Consider the following 18,386-nt stretch of genomic DNA (forward strand, 5'->3'; position numbering starts at 1 on the left):
CAACACGTTGACATAAGAACAATTGCTTAAAATAGATCAATATCTTCAGTTTTGTATTGTTGAGTTTGTCAAACACAGCTATAATTTTTTTTATTTTATCTATCATATCAGCTATCGTAATTCTTGGCGGTCTCTATAAAAGGCACCAGCCATTCACCAATACAACGGATTTGAAAGTCAAACTATCACTTCAAAGTGCTTTTTCCTCTCATGGCTGAATACCAGGAAGTTTGAAAAGACAGGCTGAATGGTCGGGGAGCTTATATTCAAGTGCTCGCCTTGACTGACAGCTCTTTGAAATGCCTTTGTCATGAAAGTTGGATGCAGTGAGCAGTGTTGCAATGAAATCAACAGTAACATTTCTAGTGTTGATTAAGTTGTTAAATTAACAGCCATTGGTATAAAATAACTATTATAACCAGTAAACCAAAATGGCAACCATTATAACCAGTAAACCAAAACGACACCCATCATTATCATATTTCCCAGCATAATCTTTTGCAGTTTGATTTTCAGAATTGGTCGTTTTAATATCTATGTTGTTACATGTCGATTGATGAATTAATATTATGCTTATGTAAATAACATACATTTTTCTAAGCTAATTCAATCTGTTATATGGACTTATTGCACCCCTTACTGAAATAGTTGTGCCAATTTATATGCTTAAGGTAGAATCATACCTTAGTCATGAATAAAAATTCAACATTTTAGATAGCCCCACTCTGGCTGGATTCCAATAGGAATTACACATAATTGTGTGACTTGCAGTCTGTATTTTGCCTGTAAACCATGAGTCTCAGGCCACTTTATTATGGTAAACATAGGCCCTCAAAATAAGGCCTTATGTGTTCTATTGTGTTGTAGAAGATTAAAATGGTAATGATAACATATTCACATAGGAGCTCACTTGGTGAAGGGCACGGGACTGAACCTAGATGAATGCAACAACCATGTCTTTGACACTGACAAGTACAGTCATGGGTTGTAACAATTCACATGACAAGCAAGGCACTCTTGGAAATATGCAAATAAGGCTTTACACTAAGCAGTGTGTTAATTTAACACTGAAAAGTGTGGACATGTACAGAAACTGGACCCGTTTTAAATATAACACTTTCACTGTTCATTTAACACTGGAAAATGTGCTTCAAAGGTATTAGTGAATGCCGTAACAGTGAGTTAGTGTAAAATTGTAATGCCACTGGTGCTGGAAATGATCGGTGTTAAAAGGGTAACACTTAGAAAAGGGTAAATTCAACACTTTCTGGTGATCCTCATAAACACTTCAAAAGTGTGTAATTGAACACCCACAATGTGCCTCTACTAGTTCTCATCTAACCAACCTCTGAATCAGAGAGGTGCGGGGGGCTTCCTTAATTGACATCCACGTCTTCGGTGCCCAGGAAACAGAGGGTTAACTGCCTTACTCAGGGGCAGAACAACATATATTTAGAGAGGGAGAGAGAGAAGAGGTCTCTATGCACAGAAAACATACGTGGTCTTTCAGGTCTTTCCAATGTAGGAAACCTGGATAGACTTTAGACACATAAAGTGACTCCGACAGAGGTGGCTGATGAGAGGAGCTATAGGAGGACAGACACATTTTTATGGCCTTTAATGGAATTAATAGAATGGCATAACAGCCATTACAATGAGCCCGTCCTCCTATAGCTCCTTCCACCAGCCTCCTCTGGTCTCAGAGTAGGATCAGACCCCCTTGTCCTTGTAACGTTATTCATTTTTATATAAAAGGCTAAACTGATCCTAGATGAGCACTCCTTCTTTGAGAAACTATGAATATGGGCTTAAACTGTGTCATGAAGTAGTGCTCCCCTCCATTCAGCTGGCTTCTTCTTCTTCTCTTTCTGTCTGTCTACAAATTATTGCATGGAGTTCTCTGAGGAGCGCTTTTGGAAAGAGATGTTGTGGCAGGAGATGAGTCAGACTGTGCAGCACAGCCAATCCCAGCGCAGGCACACACCCACCCCAGCTCTGTACTGCAGGCCTGTGTGTCTCTACATTAATTTGGCAGAGATATCTCTGATTAGACCTTATCACAACTGGGACGGTTTGAGGGAGTTTGTCATACCTCCAACCTTTGCCACAACACTTTATCACTCTAACACATACGTGTATTAATCCGCACTCGTGTATGCTCACACACACACACACGCACACACACGCACACTAAGCTCAGCAATAGATAAAGATATGTACATAAATACCAGATGAGTGTTACTCAACATTGGTTACCCTTGTTTCCCTCGGTCACCAGGTATTCCATAGAGAGGAACACTGACCTGGGGAAATACTTCTACATTGACATCACTTCCGGGGCATTGATGACAGTGCTTCCTTTGGACAGAGAGGAGTTCTCCTGGCATAACATCACCGTCCTGGCCATGGAGATGAGTAAGTCCAAAAAAAGTGCACTGCATAGTGAACATGGTGCCATTTGGGATGAAGCCACATACAGTACATACACACCTCTGGTTTGTTTTGAATGACATTACCATATTACGTTGTGTGACCATTTAAAATCAGACCTCTACACAGCTGGTGTTCAGAACCCAGGAGAGTCACCTTCAGTCCTCTTGTTTTGTTTGTGTTTATTTGGAACGCACACTAACGATAGGAATTACTTTAATTAATTACTTAATTGAATAAACTACACCTCAATGTTGTATCTTTCCCATTATGGCGTCTGTGAGTGCACAGGCAGCTCCATTGAGGACATCTCCATTTTGAACTAGTCAATTTTCTTTTTCTACTACTTCTATCAGTTGGTAAACAAACTGAAGTTGTGCATGCTGCCACCTGGAGTGTGTTATTTGAACAAGTATAAAGTCAAGGTTACTGCCATCTGCAGCTCTGGAATGTTTGCTCACAAGGATAATTCATTGGCTGATCCCTCCTCATGACCTGGATGGAATTATGTGATTTTTCCTTAACCCATAGTAAGTCCCACCCAGTTGACTGCTTAAAAGTGGTGGAAGTCCTCAATAGTGCTGCCCATGCTAAAACTGGCTTTTGGGCACCATAGTTCTCTATACATCTCTATGATAGAGAACAATGGGTGAGGGAGAAAGAAAATGAGACAAAATTAGAGAGAAGAGGAATGGGAACGAGTGCCTTCTGAGTCTACAGCAAGCGTGCTGGGAGGGCTGCGTTGTAACTAGTAAGGCCACATTGTGAGATGGAGAGAGAGATCATTTTTACTGGGGTCTACACACACACACACAAACACACTGAGAGGCAGCACAGAACCCTTTACCCTTAGCCAGCCAGTGCCAAAGTCAAGCTATTGAGTGATTGATCGTTTGATGAAACCGGAGAAAGTAGTTACTGCCTGCTAATTGCATTTCCATTGCCAATTACAAAGCTGATTAAGGCATGCAAATGGCCATTGGTATAATGGAGAATAACTGAATTGTAATCTTATTCTGAGCCACCTAATGTGCCCCAGGCCCAGTGTACTGTAAGAGGAGGCATGATAAAGAAAGAGGAAATAAGGCAGAGTTGACTGCTCAGCAAGATTCGCTGCAGTGTTCATTTTGCAAGTCTTTTTTATTTCTTATTTAGTCTAGTCTTAGTCTTTTTGACTAAAATATCATGAAATCATATTTGTCGTTAGAATAATGTTTTAGTCTATTGTGAAGAAAAAAAACGTGCCATTTTAGTCACCTAAATGCCCTTTGTATTGCCTCATTAACCTATAGTAAACATAAATCCCTGCCATTTGCACTAATATATACAGACTTGTCCTACCAACATATCATAAAATCCCATTCCCTTCCCAACAGCAGAAATATGACAAACATATATATATATATATATATATATATATATATATATATATATATATAAGAATTGTAATATATATATATATATATATATATATATATATATATATATATATATATATATATATATATATATATATACACTGCTCAAAAAAATAAAGGGAACACTAAAATAACACATCCTAGATCTGAATGACTGAAATATTCTTATTAAATACTTTTTTCTTTACATAGTTGAATGTGCTGACAACAAAATCACACAAAAAAATATGAATGGAAATCAAATGTATCAACCCATGGAGGTCTGGATTTGGAGTGACACTCAAAAATAAAGTGGAAAACCACACTACAGGCTGACCCAACTTTGATGTAATGTCCTTAAAACAAGTCAAAATGAGGCTCAGTGTGTGTGGCCTCCACGTGCCTGTGTGACGTCCCTACAACACCTGGGCATGCTCCTAATGAGGTGGCGGATGGTCTCCTGAGGGATCTCCTCCCAGACCTGGACTAAAGCATCCGCCAACTCCTGGACAGTCTGTGGTGCAACGTGGCGTTGGTGGATGGAGCGAGACATGATGTCCCAGATTTGCTCAATTGGATTCAGGTCTGGGGAACGGGCAGGCCAGTCCATAGCATCAATGCCTTCCTCTTGCAGGAACTGCTGACACACTCCAGCCACATGAGGTCTAGCATTGTCTTGCATTAGGAGGAACCCAGGGCCAACCGCACCAGCACATGGTCTCACAAGGGGTTTGAGGATCTCATCTTGGTACCTAATGGCAGTCAGGCTACCTCTGGCGAGCACATGGAGGTGCGGCCCCCCAAAGAAATGCCACCCCACCCCACACCATGACTGACCCACCGCCAAACCGGTCATGCTGGAGGATGTTGCAGGCAGCAGAAAGTTCTCCACAGCGTCTCCAGACTCCAGTGTGAACCTGCTTTCCTCTGTGAAGAGCACAGGGCGCCAGTGGCGAATTTGCCAATCTTGGTGTTCTCTGGCAAATGCCAAACGTCCTGCAAGGTGTTGGGCTGTAAGCACAACCCCCACCTGTGGACGTCGGGCCCTCATACCACCCTCATAGGAGTTTGTTTCTGACCGTTTGAGCAGACACATGCACATTTGTGGCCTGCTGGAGGTCATTTTTCAGGGCTCTGGCAGTGCTCCTCCTGCGCCTCCTTGCACAAAGGCTTACATTCTTGTTAATCTAACTGCATTGTCTCATTTACAATAGGCTTTACAGCGAAAGCATGCCATACGATTGTTTGAGGATGGCACCCCACAACATTTTTCAACCAGCAAAGGCTTCATAAAATCACAAATAGCGATTAAATAATTACTTCTTTTTGAAAATCTTCCTCTGGTTTGCAATCCAAAGGGTCCCAGCTACAACATGCATGGTCGTTTTGTTAGATAAAATCATTCTTTATTTCCAAAAAGTCTGTTTAGTTGGCGCATTCGACTTGATTTCAACATGCAGACAAAGGAATCCAAAAAGCTACCGCTAAACTTTGTTAAAACAAGTCAAACTACATTTCTATCTAATCCTCAGGTACCCTAAAATGTAATTAAACTATAATATTTCATACGGAAAGAAGTATGTTCAATAGAAAAGTAAAATTAGCAAGTCCTCTTCGTCGCGAGCCCACAGACTGATTTCCAACTGTGACTCCCAGTACCAAAACTCAAAATTCTTCCTCGTTTTGGAAGAAACAAGCCTGAAACCTTGAACAAAGACAGTTGACATCTAGTGGAAGCCATAGGATATGCAATCTGGGAGATGGAATTGCATAGGACCCATAGCTTTCCATTGTAAGGGCATGGGATCTCAAAAAAAAAAAAATTCTGTTTGGTTTTTCTTTGGATTTTCTCCTACCATATCATTTGTGTTATAGTCTCATATATTATTTTAACATGTATTCAATTATATGCATATCCTGGCTTTTGGGCCTGAGTAACAGGCAGTTTACTTTTTGCACGTCAGTCTGGCAGAAATTTTGATAAAAGAACCCTAGCCTTAAGTAATTCCATTGAAGGGAAATGTTAATGGTACAGCATACAATGACATTCTAGATGATTCTGTGCTTCCAGCTTTGTGGCAACAGCTTGGGGAAGGTGTTTCCTGTTTCAGCATGACAATGCCCCGGTTCACAAAGCAAGGTCCATACAGAAATTGTTTGTTGAGATTGGTGTGGAAGAACTTGACTGGCCTGCACAGAGCCCTGTTCTCAACCCCATCGAACAACTTTGGAATGAATTGGAAAGCTGACTGCAAGCCAGGCCTAATCGCCCGACCTCACTAATGCTCTTGTGGCTGAATGGAAGTCCCCACAGCAATGTTCCAACATCTAGTGGAAAGCCTTCCCAGAAGTGGAGGCTGTTATAGCAGCAAAGGGGGTACCAACTCTATATTAATACCCATGATTTTTGAATGAGAAGTTCAACCAGCAGGTGTCCACATACTTTAGGTCACATAGTGTATTTAACAATTCCGAATTCAGCTTCATAAAGTAGATATTACACATTACATGAGCGCGAGATGCACCTCCGTCACTCGGTCGAGCCATTTCCTTTGTTATCAACACTCCACAGACGCAGATACTTCAGCCATGTTGGTGTCCAAAAGTTGAACCGGGGATGATGACTGAACGGGAGCTGAAGACTGTTTTGCCCAGTGATGTAGTCGAGTCACATTGCAGATAGAAATTCCACGAATAGAGCCAACGTTATTCCTTACTCAACATGTCAGAGAGACATGTTTGTTCCACATATCTGAATGTTCCAAAGCATTGTGTCCTGCTGAACACGTTCCAAAACGATGTGTCTTGCTGAACACATCCCAGGTTGTTAGCTATAGCCAGCTAATGAGGTAACATGATTGAACAAGGTTTTTAATTTTTTTTTATTTAACCTAACCAAATGAGTTACGGTCCGGTCCACAAGTAGCCTAGTTTTAGAACAGTTGGTGATATGCTTAATGAATGTAAATCATGGCCCGCCAACACATGATAAAAAGAAGAAAAAAACGTAGCACCGGCATTATGGGTCATATCTTTAGAATGGTAAGGGAAACAATCAAGACGTTTTCGCTGAGAAAAAGATGTAGGCTTGGCTAAATTGGCTCCAGAACCTGGCTATGAAATGCAGTGGGGAAAGTGGGAGGGTTGAGCGAGACTACAAATTCAGGCAACTTTTCTATGCTGAAGGGAGAGAAACAAAGCTAGACTGTTTTTTACTATTAAACTCAATGCTGCTGTTGCTTTTAATTTCGTAAAGCAGCTTGTGTTTCTCAACCAGGCAAGGGGTAGCTAACTAAAATGCTGGTGGTGATTGGTTAGCTACGGGGAAGCAAGAGAGTCGGCTTTCTGCCCACACTCATCGCCCCCTAGCAGCTCACCAGCTGATGTAGGCTGTGTGTACTGGGTGGGTGGGGGAAATATTTTTTTGTCATCTTAACTTTAAATCTATTAGTTGATGTGACTTCTCATTTAGTTTTGAGTCAGAACCACATACACATTTTAAGTAATAATGACTCTTCATTGACTTTGAGTTGAACTTACAGGAAGTATTTGAGCAAAAAACTCAGTGTGTCTTATACAGTAAAGTGTGTGTGTGTGCATGCGTGCGAGTGTGAGTGCATGCTTGTCTTATACAGTATTGTGTGTGCATGTTATATTCCAGATAACCCCAGGATGATCGGGAGTGTGTCTGTAGCCGTGAAGATTCTGGACGTGAATGATAACCCTCCGTTGCTGACACAGTACTTTGAATCCTTTGTCTGTGAGAGTGCCAATGCCGGACAGGTACAGAGGCGCGCACACACACACACACTTTCATACATGCACACACACACGCGTAAATACACAGGTAGAACCTGGACAGAGGCAGACCAGTAACCATTATTTGCAGACCTGTAATATTATCATATGAAGAATTACTCAAAATGATGACATACTGCAGCAAAATATGTGCATAAGCATAAATATTAATTAATAAATGCATAATTTGAATTTCTGTGCTATGTCAGTTTTACTCACATCCTGTCTCAGGGTTACTGACCTGACTGCCTCTCTCGCCCCTCCCCTGGCTGTTGTCTGATTGTCTGGTGACCTCAGCTGATTCAGACAGTGACGGCAGTAGACGCAGATGATCCTCTGGGAGGTCATCACTTCTACTACAGCCTGGCCCTAGAGGCAGCTAACAACCCCAACTTCACCCTTAGAGACAACCAAGGTAAATGAATCTTTTTTTTATACAGCAGTAAACCCACATGACTTCCTGGACACAGATTTTTGCACGATGTATCACTTTTTTTGTGGGTATTATTTGTCGTCAACTGCTAAGCCAATTCAGCAATATTTATCTAACTCAGTCATTTGCGGCTATAATTACAGCTACCTTGTTGTATGTGTGGCAGATCTCTCTGCTTTATATAACAGGGGGTTCTCAAAGTGGGATCTGCAGACCAGATAAAAAAACATTTATATACAGTACCAATCAAAAGTTTGGACACACCTACTCATTCAAGGATTTTTCTTTATTATTTTACTATTTTATACTTTGCAGAAAAGTAGTGTAGACATCAAAACCATGAAATAACACGTGGCATTATGTAGTAACCAAAAAGTGTTAAACATATCAAAATATATTATTATATATTTTGGATTCTTCAAAGTACCCACCATTTGCCTTGATGACAGCTTTGCACACTTGGCATTCTCTCAACCAGCTTCACCTGGAATGCTTTCCCAACAGTCTTGAAGGAGTTCCCACATATGCTGATCACTTGTTGGCTGTTTTTCCTTCACTCTGGGGTCCAACTCATCTCAAACCATCTCAATTGGGTTGAGGTCAGGGGATTGTGGAGGCCAGGTCATCTAATGCAGCATTCCATCACTCTCCTTCTTGGTCAAATAACACTTACACAGCCTGGAGGTGGGATGGCTCAAACCAGATGGGATGGCATATCACTGCAAAATGCTGTCGTAGCCATGCTGGTCAAGCATACCTTGAATTATAAATAAATCACAGACCGTGTCAAGAGCAAAGCACCATCACACCACCTCCTCCATGCTTCACGGTGGAACCACAAATGCGGAGATCATCCATTCACCTACTCTGCGTCTCACAAAGACACAGTGGTTTGAACCAAAAATCTCAAATGTGGACTCATCAGACCAAAGAACAGATTTCCACCGGTCTAATGTCCATTGCTTGTGTTTCTTGGCCCAAGCAAGTCTCTTCTTATTATTGGTGTCCTTCAGTAGCCTCCACTTCTGGCCTGATTCACACAGTTGATGTTGAGATGTGTATGTTCCTTGTGACAGCATTTATTTGGGCAGCAATATGAGGTGCAGTTAACTCTAATGAGTCTTCATTTCCTGTGGCGGTCCTCATGAGAGCCAGTTTCATCATAGCGCTTGATGGTTTTTGTGACTGCACTTGAAGAAACTTTCAAAGTTCTTGACATTTTCCAGATTGACTGACGTTCATGTCTTAAAGTAATGATGGACTGTCATTTCTCCAGCCTTATTTGAGCTGTTCTTGCCATAATATGGACTTGGTCTTTTACCAAATAGGGCTATCGTCTGTACACCACCCCTATCTTGTCACAACAACTGATCGGCTCAAATGCATTAAGCAGTAAAGAAATTCCACAAATTAACTTTTAAAAAGGCACATCTATTAATTTAAATGCATTCCAGGAAACTACCTCATGAAGCTGGTTGAGAGAATGCCACAAGTGTGCAAAGCTGTCATCAATGCAACTTTGAAGAATCTCAAACTCAACTTTTTTATTTTACATGATTCCATATGTGCTTTTTCATAGTTTTGATATCTTCACTATTATTCTACAATGTAGAAAATAGTCAAAATAAAGAAAAACCCTGAAATGAGTAGGTGTGTCCAAACTTTTGACTGGTACTGTATATATACTTTGTTATTGTTTCAATTAAGGACTATAGCTTTAAACAGAGTTTTCTCTCTGCCCCATGACAAAATGTGTAGACTTCCAGGAAATTTGCTTCAAAACCTCAAAATGTTCTCTCCGATGCCAAGACGTTGGCCTTTAAAATGTTCCTTCCCAGGGCCCGAGACTTGCACTGCAAAAACATAGTAAAACTCTGTGTATGCTATGTTTATCTCACTCAAGTTATAAGGGTGTCCCTGATGAATATGCTTTGACAAAAGGGATCCCCGGTTTGAGAACCCCTGTTCTGCAGTGCCTATTCACAGCTCTTGACTTTTCCCACATTTTGTTGTATTTAAAATTGATTAAACTGAGATGTCTTTGTCACAGGCCTGCACACAATACCACATAACTGCATTCATGTTTTGGTTTATTTCAAATTAATAAAAAATGAAAAGCTGAAATGTCTTAATAATTATTCAACCCCTTTGTTATTGCAAGCCTAAAATATGCTTAACAAGTCACACAAAAAGTTGCATGGACTCACTCTGTGTGCAGTAAAGGTATAGCAACTGCTCGGCCCCCAACCGCAAGGCACTACAGAGGGTAGTGCGTACGGCCCAGTACATTACTGGGGCCAAGCTTCCTTCCATCCAGGACGTATATACCAGGCTGTGTCAGAGGAAGCCCTAAAAATGGCCAAAGACTCCAGCCACCATAGTAATAAACTATTCTCTCTGCTTCCACACGGCAAGCGGTACCGGAGTGCCAAGTCTAGGTCCAAAAGGCTTCTCAACAGCTTCTACCCCCAAGCCATAAGACTTCTGAACAGTTAATCAAATGGCTACCCATACTATTTGCATTGTCCTCCCCCCCTTTAAACTGCTGCTAATCTCTGTTTATTATCTATGCATAGTCACTTTAACTCTACCTACATGTGCATATTACCTCAGTTACCTCGACTAACCAGTGCCCCCACACATCGACTCTGTATCGGTGCCCCCTGTATATAGCCTCGCTATTGTTATTTTACTGCTGCTCTTTAAATAATTGTTACTTTTAATTCATATGTTTTACTCATCTATTTTTACTTAATAAATATTCTTCAGGCTAGGGTCTACTTTTCTCAATTTCCACCTGACTGACATGCCCAAAGTAAACTGGCTGTTGCTCAGGCCCTGAATCCAGGATATGCATAATTGGCACCATTGGAAAGAAAACACTCTGAAGTTTGTAGAAATGTTAAAATAATGTAGGAGACTATAACACAATAGATATGGTAGGAGAAAAACCAACCAGATTTTTTGTTGTTGTTGAGAGCCCATGTCCTTCCAATGGAACATATAGGGGAAAAATTTAATCTATCTTCCAGTATGCAATTCCTATGGCTTCAACTGTGTGTCAGTAGTCTTTGATCAAGGTTTCAGGCTTGTTTCTTCCAAATTGAGTAAGAAATATGAGTTTTACCACATGGACACAGACTTGGAAATTTGTGTATGCGCGCCTGACAAAGAAGACACGCACCTGCTAATATCGTTTTCCTATTGAACATACTTTCTGTATGAAATATTATAGTTTAATTACATTTTAGGGTAGCTGAGGATTGTTTTAACAAAGTTTAGCGGTAGCTTGTTGGATTCCTTTCTCTGCAAATTGAACGATTGGATTACTCAAATCGATGGCGCCAACTAAACTGACTTTTTGGGATATAAAGAAGGATTGTATCTAACAAAATGACACTACATGTTGTAGCTGGGACACTTTGGATGACAAATCAGAGGAAGATTTTCAGAAAGTAAGTGAATATTTAACCGCTATTTGGGAATTTTTGAAACCTGTGCAGGTGGAAAACTATTTTGATGTGGGACGCCGTCCTCAAACAATTGCATGGCATGCTTTCGCTTTAACCGTTTGCGTGTAGGGGGCAGTATTTTAGTTTTTGGCTAAAGAAAAGTACCCATTTGAAATGGCCTATTTCTTAGCCCCAGAAACGAGAATATGCATATAATTGTCAGATTAGGATAGAAAACACTAAAGTTTCCAAAACTGTAAAAATATTGAATGTGAGTATAACAGAACTGATATTGCAGGCGAAAACCTGAGTAAAATCCAATCAGGAAGTGCCTCTTATTTTGAAACCTCTCTGTTCCTATGCATGCCTATCCTCCATTTAAAGGGATATCAACCAGATTACTTTTTCTATGGCTTCCCTAAGGTGTCAACAGTCTTTAGACATAGTTTCAGGCTTTTATTAGTGAGTTTTGCGCTACAGAGTAAAGCGGCCATTGATTCTCCCGGTGTTATTGAAAAACCTACACACCCGGGTCGATATATTATCGAATATATATTTTAAAAACAACCAGAGGATTGATTATAAAAAACATTTGACATGTTGGATATTATTTGGAATATACGTCTGCGTTGTCGTGACCACTCTTTCCTGTGGATTACTGAACACAACACGACAAACAAACAAAGGTATTTTGGGTATAAAAATAATCTTTATGGAACTAAAGGAACATTTGTTGTGTAACTGGGAGTCTCGTGAGTGAAAACATCCGAAGATCAAAGGTAAACTGCATTTTCTGATTTGTGACCTAGCTACTTAATGCTTAGTGTACATAATGTTATGCTGTGCTATCGATAAACTTACACAAACACTTGGATTGCTTTCGCTGTAAAGCATAATTTCAAAATATGAGACGACAGGTAGATTAACAAAAGGCTAAGCTGCGTTTTGCAATATTGCACTTGTGATTTCATGAATATGAATATTTTTTGGTAATATTATTTGACTGTGGCGCTATGCTATTCAGCGGTTGCTAACGAAAATGATCCCGCTAACGGGATGGGTAGCGTCAAGAAGTTAAAGCCTATTGTAAATCGGACAGTGCAGTTAGATTAAGAAGAATTTAAGCTTTGAAACGATATAAGACACTTGTATGTACCTAAATGTTTAATATCCATATTTTTTTTATGATTATTTATTTGAATTGCTTGCCCTCCAGTTTCATCGGAAGTTGTCCCGCTAGTGGGACGCCTAGCCTTAATTAACACATATTTTTCTTAAAACTGCATTGTTGGTTAAGGGCTTGAAGGTATGCATTTCACTGTAAGGTCTACACATTTTGTATTCGGCACATGTGAAAAATAAAATTTGATAAGTGTTTAACAGATTTTTTTGAATCTATCTCATCTCTGTATCCAACACATACAATTATCTCTATTGTCCCCCAGTCGAGCAGTGATTTTCAAACACAGATTCAACCACAAAGACCAGGGAGGTTTTCCAATGCCTCACAAAGTAGGGCACATATGGATAAAAAAAATACATTTTGACATTGAATATCTTTTTGAGCATGGTGAAGTTAATACACTTTTGATTGTGTATCAATACACTCAGTCACTATAAAGATAGAGACTTTCTTCCTAACTCAGTTGCCGGAGAGGAAGAAAACCGCTCAGGGATTTCACCATTAGGCCAATTAAAAGAGAGAGTTTAACGGCTGTGATAGAAGAAACCAACTGAGGATGGCTCAACAACATTTTAGTTACTCCACAACACTTGACTAATTGACTGAGTGAAAAGAAGGAAGCCTGTACAGAATAAAATCATTCCAAAATATGCATCCTGTTTGCAACAAGGCACTAAAATAATGCGGCAAAAAAATTGCCAAAGCAATTCACTTGTTGTCCTGAATACAAAGTTATTTTGGGGAAAATCCAATACAGCCCATTATCGAATACCACTCTTCATATTTTCAGGCATAGCGGTGGCTGCATCAAGTTATGGGCGTGCTTGTAATCTTTAAGGATTTTTCAGGATAAAAAAATGTACGGAATGGAGCTAAGCACAGGCAGAATCCTAGAGGAAAACCTGGTTCAGTCTGATTTCCACCAGACCCTTGGAGATGAATTCACCTTTCAGCAGAACAATAATCTAAAACAAAAGGCCAAATCTACATTGGAGTTGCTTTACCAAGAAGACAGTGAATGTTCCTGAGTGACCGAGTTTTAGTTTTGACTTAAATCTACTTAAGTCTATGGTAAAACCTGAAAATGATTGTCTGGCAATGATTAACAACACATTTGACAGAGTTTGAAGAATTTTGAAAAGAATAATGGGCAAATATTGCACAAACCAGGTGTGGAAAACTCTTAGAGACATACCCAGAAAGACTCACAGCTGTAATCACTGTCACAGTTGCTTCTAAAAAGTATTTACATATGTAAATGAGAGAGTTCTGTATTTTAATTTAAATAAATTTGCAACAATTTTTTAAAACATTTTTTCACTTCGTCATTATGTGGTATTGTGTGTAGATGAGTGCGAAAAAAATATTTAATGCATTTTGAATTTAGACTAACACAACAAAATGTGGAAAAAGTCAAGGGGTATGAATCATTTTTGAAGGCACTGTATAAGACACTTAACCAGGCCCCGCTTTCTCTGTCCTTTGCAGACAACACCTGGATATTAATAATGATGTATCATATGACATACTGTATCAAACCAGGCTTCTCTCTCTCTCTCTGTCCCTGATTTAGACAACACAGCATGGATCCTGACGCGTCGCGGGGGCTGGTCTCAGCAGGATCAGTCAGTCTACTACCTTCCTATCTTCATCTCAGATGGAGAGCAGCCGGTTCAGACCAGCACCAGCACCCTGACCATCCGTGTGTGTAGCTGCGATGTGGAGGGCAACGTTATGTCCTGTAATGCTGAGGCCTACCACCTCCCGGCTAGTCTGAGCAGAGGGGCACTCATCGCCATACTGGCATGTATCTTTGTCCTGCTCGGTAAGTCATGATCTGGTTCTTGTTCTTCTTCTATGGAATGATTTTCTACACTGTTGATCTGCTTTATACTTACTTCATAAGCTACTGTATATTCATATTGTATTTATATACAGAACATCAGATTCCAATTTAGACAAACTCTTGTACCGTATCTATGCTTCTTCTTTTGAATGTCTTAGTCCGGTTAACCAATTCACTAAAGCAACCATTAATAATCTCCCATAGTTTCGGTTTCTGTTGTATCTGACCATGTCTCTTTTCTCTCCTCTAGTGATGGTCCTGCTCATGTTGTCCCTCCAGAGCCACCATAAGAAGCCCTACCTGCACGATGAGGAAGACAACGTCCACGAGAACATTGTCCGCTACGATGACGAGGGGGGCGGAGAAGAGGACACCGAGGCCTTCGACATCGCTGCCATGTGGAACCCACGCGAGGCCCACCTAGTGGGGAAGCAACGTCAGGACATGCTGCCTGAGATTGAGAGCCTGTCGCGTTACGTTCCCTTAGCATCAGTAGGTGGGCCGGGTTGTGGTGGTGGAGACAGCAACGTCCAGGGGTATGTGCTAGCCAAGCTCCTGGAGACGGATCTGAACCCCTGCGCCCCACCTTACGACTCCCTGCAGACTTACGCCTACGAGGGGGAGGGATCGGTGGCCGAGTCCCTGAGCTCGCTGCAGTCTGGGTGCTCCAATACTGATCATGAGTACGACTATCTCAATGACTGGGGGCCCAGATTTAAGAAACTGGCAGAGATGTATGGGGTTCTAGAGATGAACAACCCTCCCATGTGGTAGAGGGGAGGAAGGAACTAGAGACTCCCCCCTACATACACACACCTTAGAGAAAGAGTGTAAACAGCGTCATAGAGAGACAATGACTGGAACAGTGACAAACACAGAGGCTGAAACAGAGAGATAGACACAGGACTAGAGAGAGAGAAATAGAGAGTTTGAAAGGTGTGCTCTTCATATAACTGTAGCACTTGCGAATGCACAGCTAAGCATCGCCTGTTCTCCACAGTTTGAGCCATGTAGCTTCCTAGCTACCATCACAATCCCTCCCCATCCACAGGAAGAGTCTTTAGAGGAGCCTGGACTGACTGACTGACAGACAGCTAGCACAACGAGACCCTCAAAGCAAAGGGCTTCAAAGCACACGTTAGTTAACTCCTGTGGCCAACCCAGGCCCTAGCCACAGGCGCCAGCAGCTCTTTGGTTCAAAGGGTCCGATTCCCCTCAGAAGAACACAAGATAGGGGAGCGAAGGGCAAATGTGGAACTCAGAATACATTACCTGCCGATACACATGCATGCAGGAGACAAACAAACTCTGAAACGCTGACTTATTTTGGCAGTTTGTTTTGCCGATTTTAAAAATAAAAATAACGTTTGTTTTCTCTTCTTTTGGTCAAGCTTTAGTTTAAAAAAATTTAAGCCACTATGTGACTATTTTTTTAAGGTGAATGATTTGATGAAAAGTGTTTTGTTATTTTTGCAGCCATTTTGATTTGAGAACTGCTATTTATTCCCAGTAGCTCCATTATGTGGCCGTATCTTACTAATTAATTAATATTTTAATATGCTGTCCTTATATTTAGTATAACTTATTTTTGAGGAATCAAACAAACACTGGACTTGTGTTGGATGTTATCCCAAGGTTGTGGGATTGGCATAAAATATGTTCAAATATGTTCGAGCGTTATCATGTAACATAAATATTTCAATGGCGTCTAATTGCATTTATGTTGTGTGTGTTTCTGTGTCTTGTTTCAGACAGAGTAAGGGAGATGTAAACTCAGTAATCCTGTTTGGATTTTAAAGTTAATTTGTTTAATGTGTCCATCCATATTTTGTTAGTATGAACACTTTGTTGTTTTGCTGCTGGTTAGGAGCATGAAGCATGATCATGCATTCAACAGGATATTATGTGTGTCCCAAATGTTACCATATTTCCTACATGGGCCCTGGTCAAAAATGGTGCAGTATTTCTTATATTTAACTAGGCAAGTCAGTTAAGAACAAATTCTCAATTACAATGACGGCCCTTGCCAAACCCTACCCTAACCTGGATGACGCTAGGCCAATTGTGTGCCGCCCTATGGGACTCCTGATCATGAACGGTTGTGATACAGCCCGGGATTGAATCCGGGTCTGTAGTGACGCCTCTAGACCACTGCGCCACACGGGAGGTCCACTATATAGGAAAATCGGGTTCCATTTGTGATGCAGGAACAATCTTAAGCTCTTGTTTTGAGATATACTGTCCATGATACCACAGCAGGACTGGGGGACATTACAGTAACTGATTTGATTTGAGGATGCTAAATTACCATCAACTTCTCAGTCAACATCACAAACATACCTGAATGAACACAAACAGGAGATTTATGAAATAACCATTTCATCAGGGTATCGGCCATGAACAGGGGTGGAAATGGGGGGAGGGGTCTGAGACCAAAACAACAGAGACGATGGTTCATCTGTCCTTTTGGAGAAACCAAATTGTCCACCACATCATCTCGGCCTACTCCTCCACATTTTGTGGCTTAATCTCAACCCTCACATTCCGACCAGTGGACTTTGATAACTTTGATAATCTGCTTCTTTATGTGCCAAATGTAAAGAAGAAGTAAAAAAAAAATACTTCAGAACGCCAAAAAGAAAAAAAACGAGTGAAATTATATTTTGATAATTTCTGATTGGGTGGAATCTACTTGAAATATGTGTGGTGTCAGTTATGCTACAGTATGTGGTATTTGAATGTAAATGTGTTTTGTATACTTGGTAATAAAATACAAAAATAAAACCTTCTGTGGTCGACATTCGTTTTCATGGTAAACACTGCCGATGCTGGCTGAAGTGAAAATTACCTTTTAAATGTTAAGCCCGTGTACTTGATTGATTCCCGGGTTTTGAGTGCTAAATAAAGTTGTTTCATTACTTTTATGCCTTTTAGGTATTTTGGCATTAATTGGAGGAGCTTGCTGCAAGCAAGAACAACTTTAGATATCCAACATACTTATTAGTCTCCTTCTGCTGCCACCTGTAGAGCCAAACTGTAAAAGCTACCAACATCAAAATAACTTTAAAACATGCAGGCTGACTGACTTCAGGTTGATAAAAAAAGGTTTGATACTACTAAGACATTTCAAACGACAACCACTTTTGCATCAAACCCAATGCATTTGATTAATGTCAATAGAAATATTCTGGTCACTACTAGTCTTCCACCATTTAAGATAGTGTCACGACTTCCACCCAAGTCGGTTCCTCTCCTTGTTCGGTCGGCGTCACCGGTCTTCTAGCCATCGTCGATCCACTTTTCATTCTCCATTTGTTTTGTCTTGTTTTCCTACACACCTGGTTTTAATTTCCCTCATTAATTGTTGTGTATTTAACCCTCTGTTCCCCCCCATGTCTTTGTGTAGAATTTTTTGCTGTAAGTGCTTGTGCACATGTTGACTGGTGCGTGACGGGTTTTGTACCCAAGTTCTGTTATTCTTTATGCCGTTGATTTTGCAATTAAACTGCTCCGGCTATTACCTAGTTCTGCTCTCCTGCGTCTGACTTCCCTGCCACCAGTTACGCACCCCTTACAGATAGAAACACTATTAAAATTTGACAATGTGCAGACTGGTCTGGAATAGGTTGTTTGTCAAAAGAGAGTATCAACAATGTGTACTTTTTATAAATTGAACTTCAAAGGCAAAATGTGGGTTAGCCACTCCTCTTGATCCATTTCAGTTACAACAACCAACTCAACGTTGACATGTGCAGGCTGACTCTACTTAGATGGTAGCAAAAAGCTCTGTTGATACAATTTATACTTCATCAACTACCATTCGTTCTTCACATGTATTTCAATGGCG

The 18,386-nt window shown here is 40.6% G+C and overlaps 1 protein-coding gene across 3 annotated transcripts in view; it reads left to right on the forward strand.

Annotated features, from left to right (window-relative positions):
- LOC110535570 (cadherin-20) overlaps positions 1 to 16,256 on the forward strand; it is a 35,482-nt gene extending 19,226 nt beyond the window's left edge. For all 3 annotated transcript variants that reach the window (XM_021620636.2, XM_021620637.2, XM_036935300.1), the window contains 5 exons: positions 2,279 to 2,415; positions 7,489 to 7,610; positions 7,923 to 8,040; positions 14,267 to 14,518; positions 14,790 to 16,256. In XM_021620636.2, coding sequence (XP_021476311.2) covers positions 2,279 to 2,415; positions 7,489 to 7,610; positions 7,923 to 8,040; positions 14,267 to 14,518; positions 14,790 to 15,313 — 1,153 coding nt within the window. In that variant the 3' untranslated portion in view covers positions 15,314 to 16,256. The remainder of the gene's footprint in view (positions 1 to 2,278; positions 2,416 to 7,488; positions 7,611 to 7,922; positions 8,041 to 14,266; positions 14,519 to 14,789) is intronic.
- The last annotated feature ends 2,130 nt before the right edge of the window (positions 16,257 to 18,386 follow it).

This window comes from Oncorhynchus mykiss, chromosome 11 (assembly GCF_013265735.2).
Source record: "Oncorhynchus mykiss isolate Arlee chromosome 11, USDA_OmykA_1.1, whole genome shotgun sequence".
In the NCBI taxonomy this organism is placed as follows: Eukaryota; Metazoa; Chordata; class Actinopteri; order Salmoniformes; family Salmonidae; genus Oncorhynchus; species Oncorhynchus mykiss.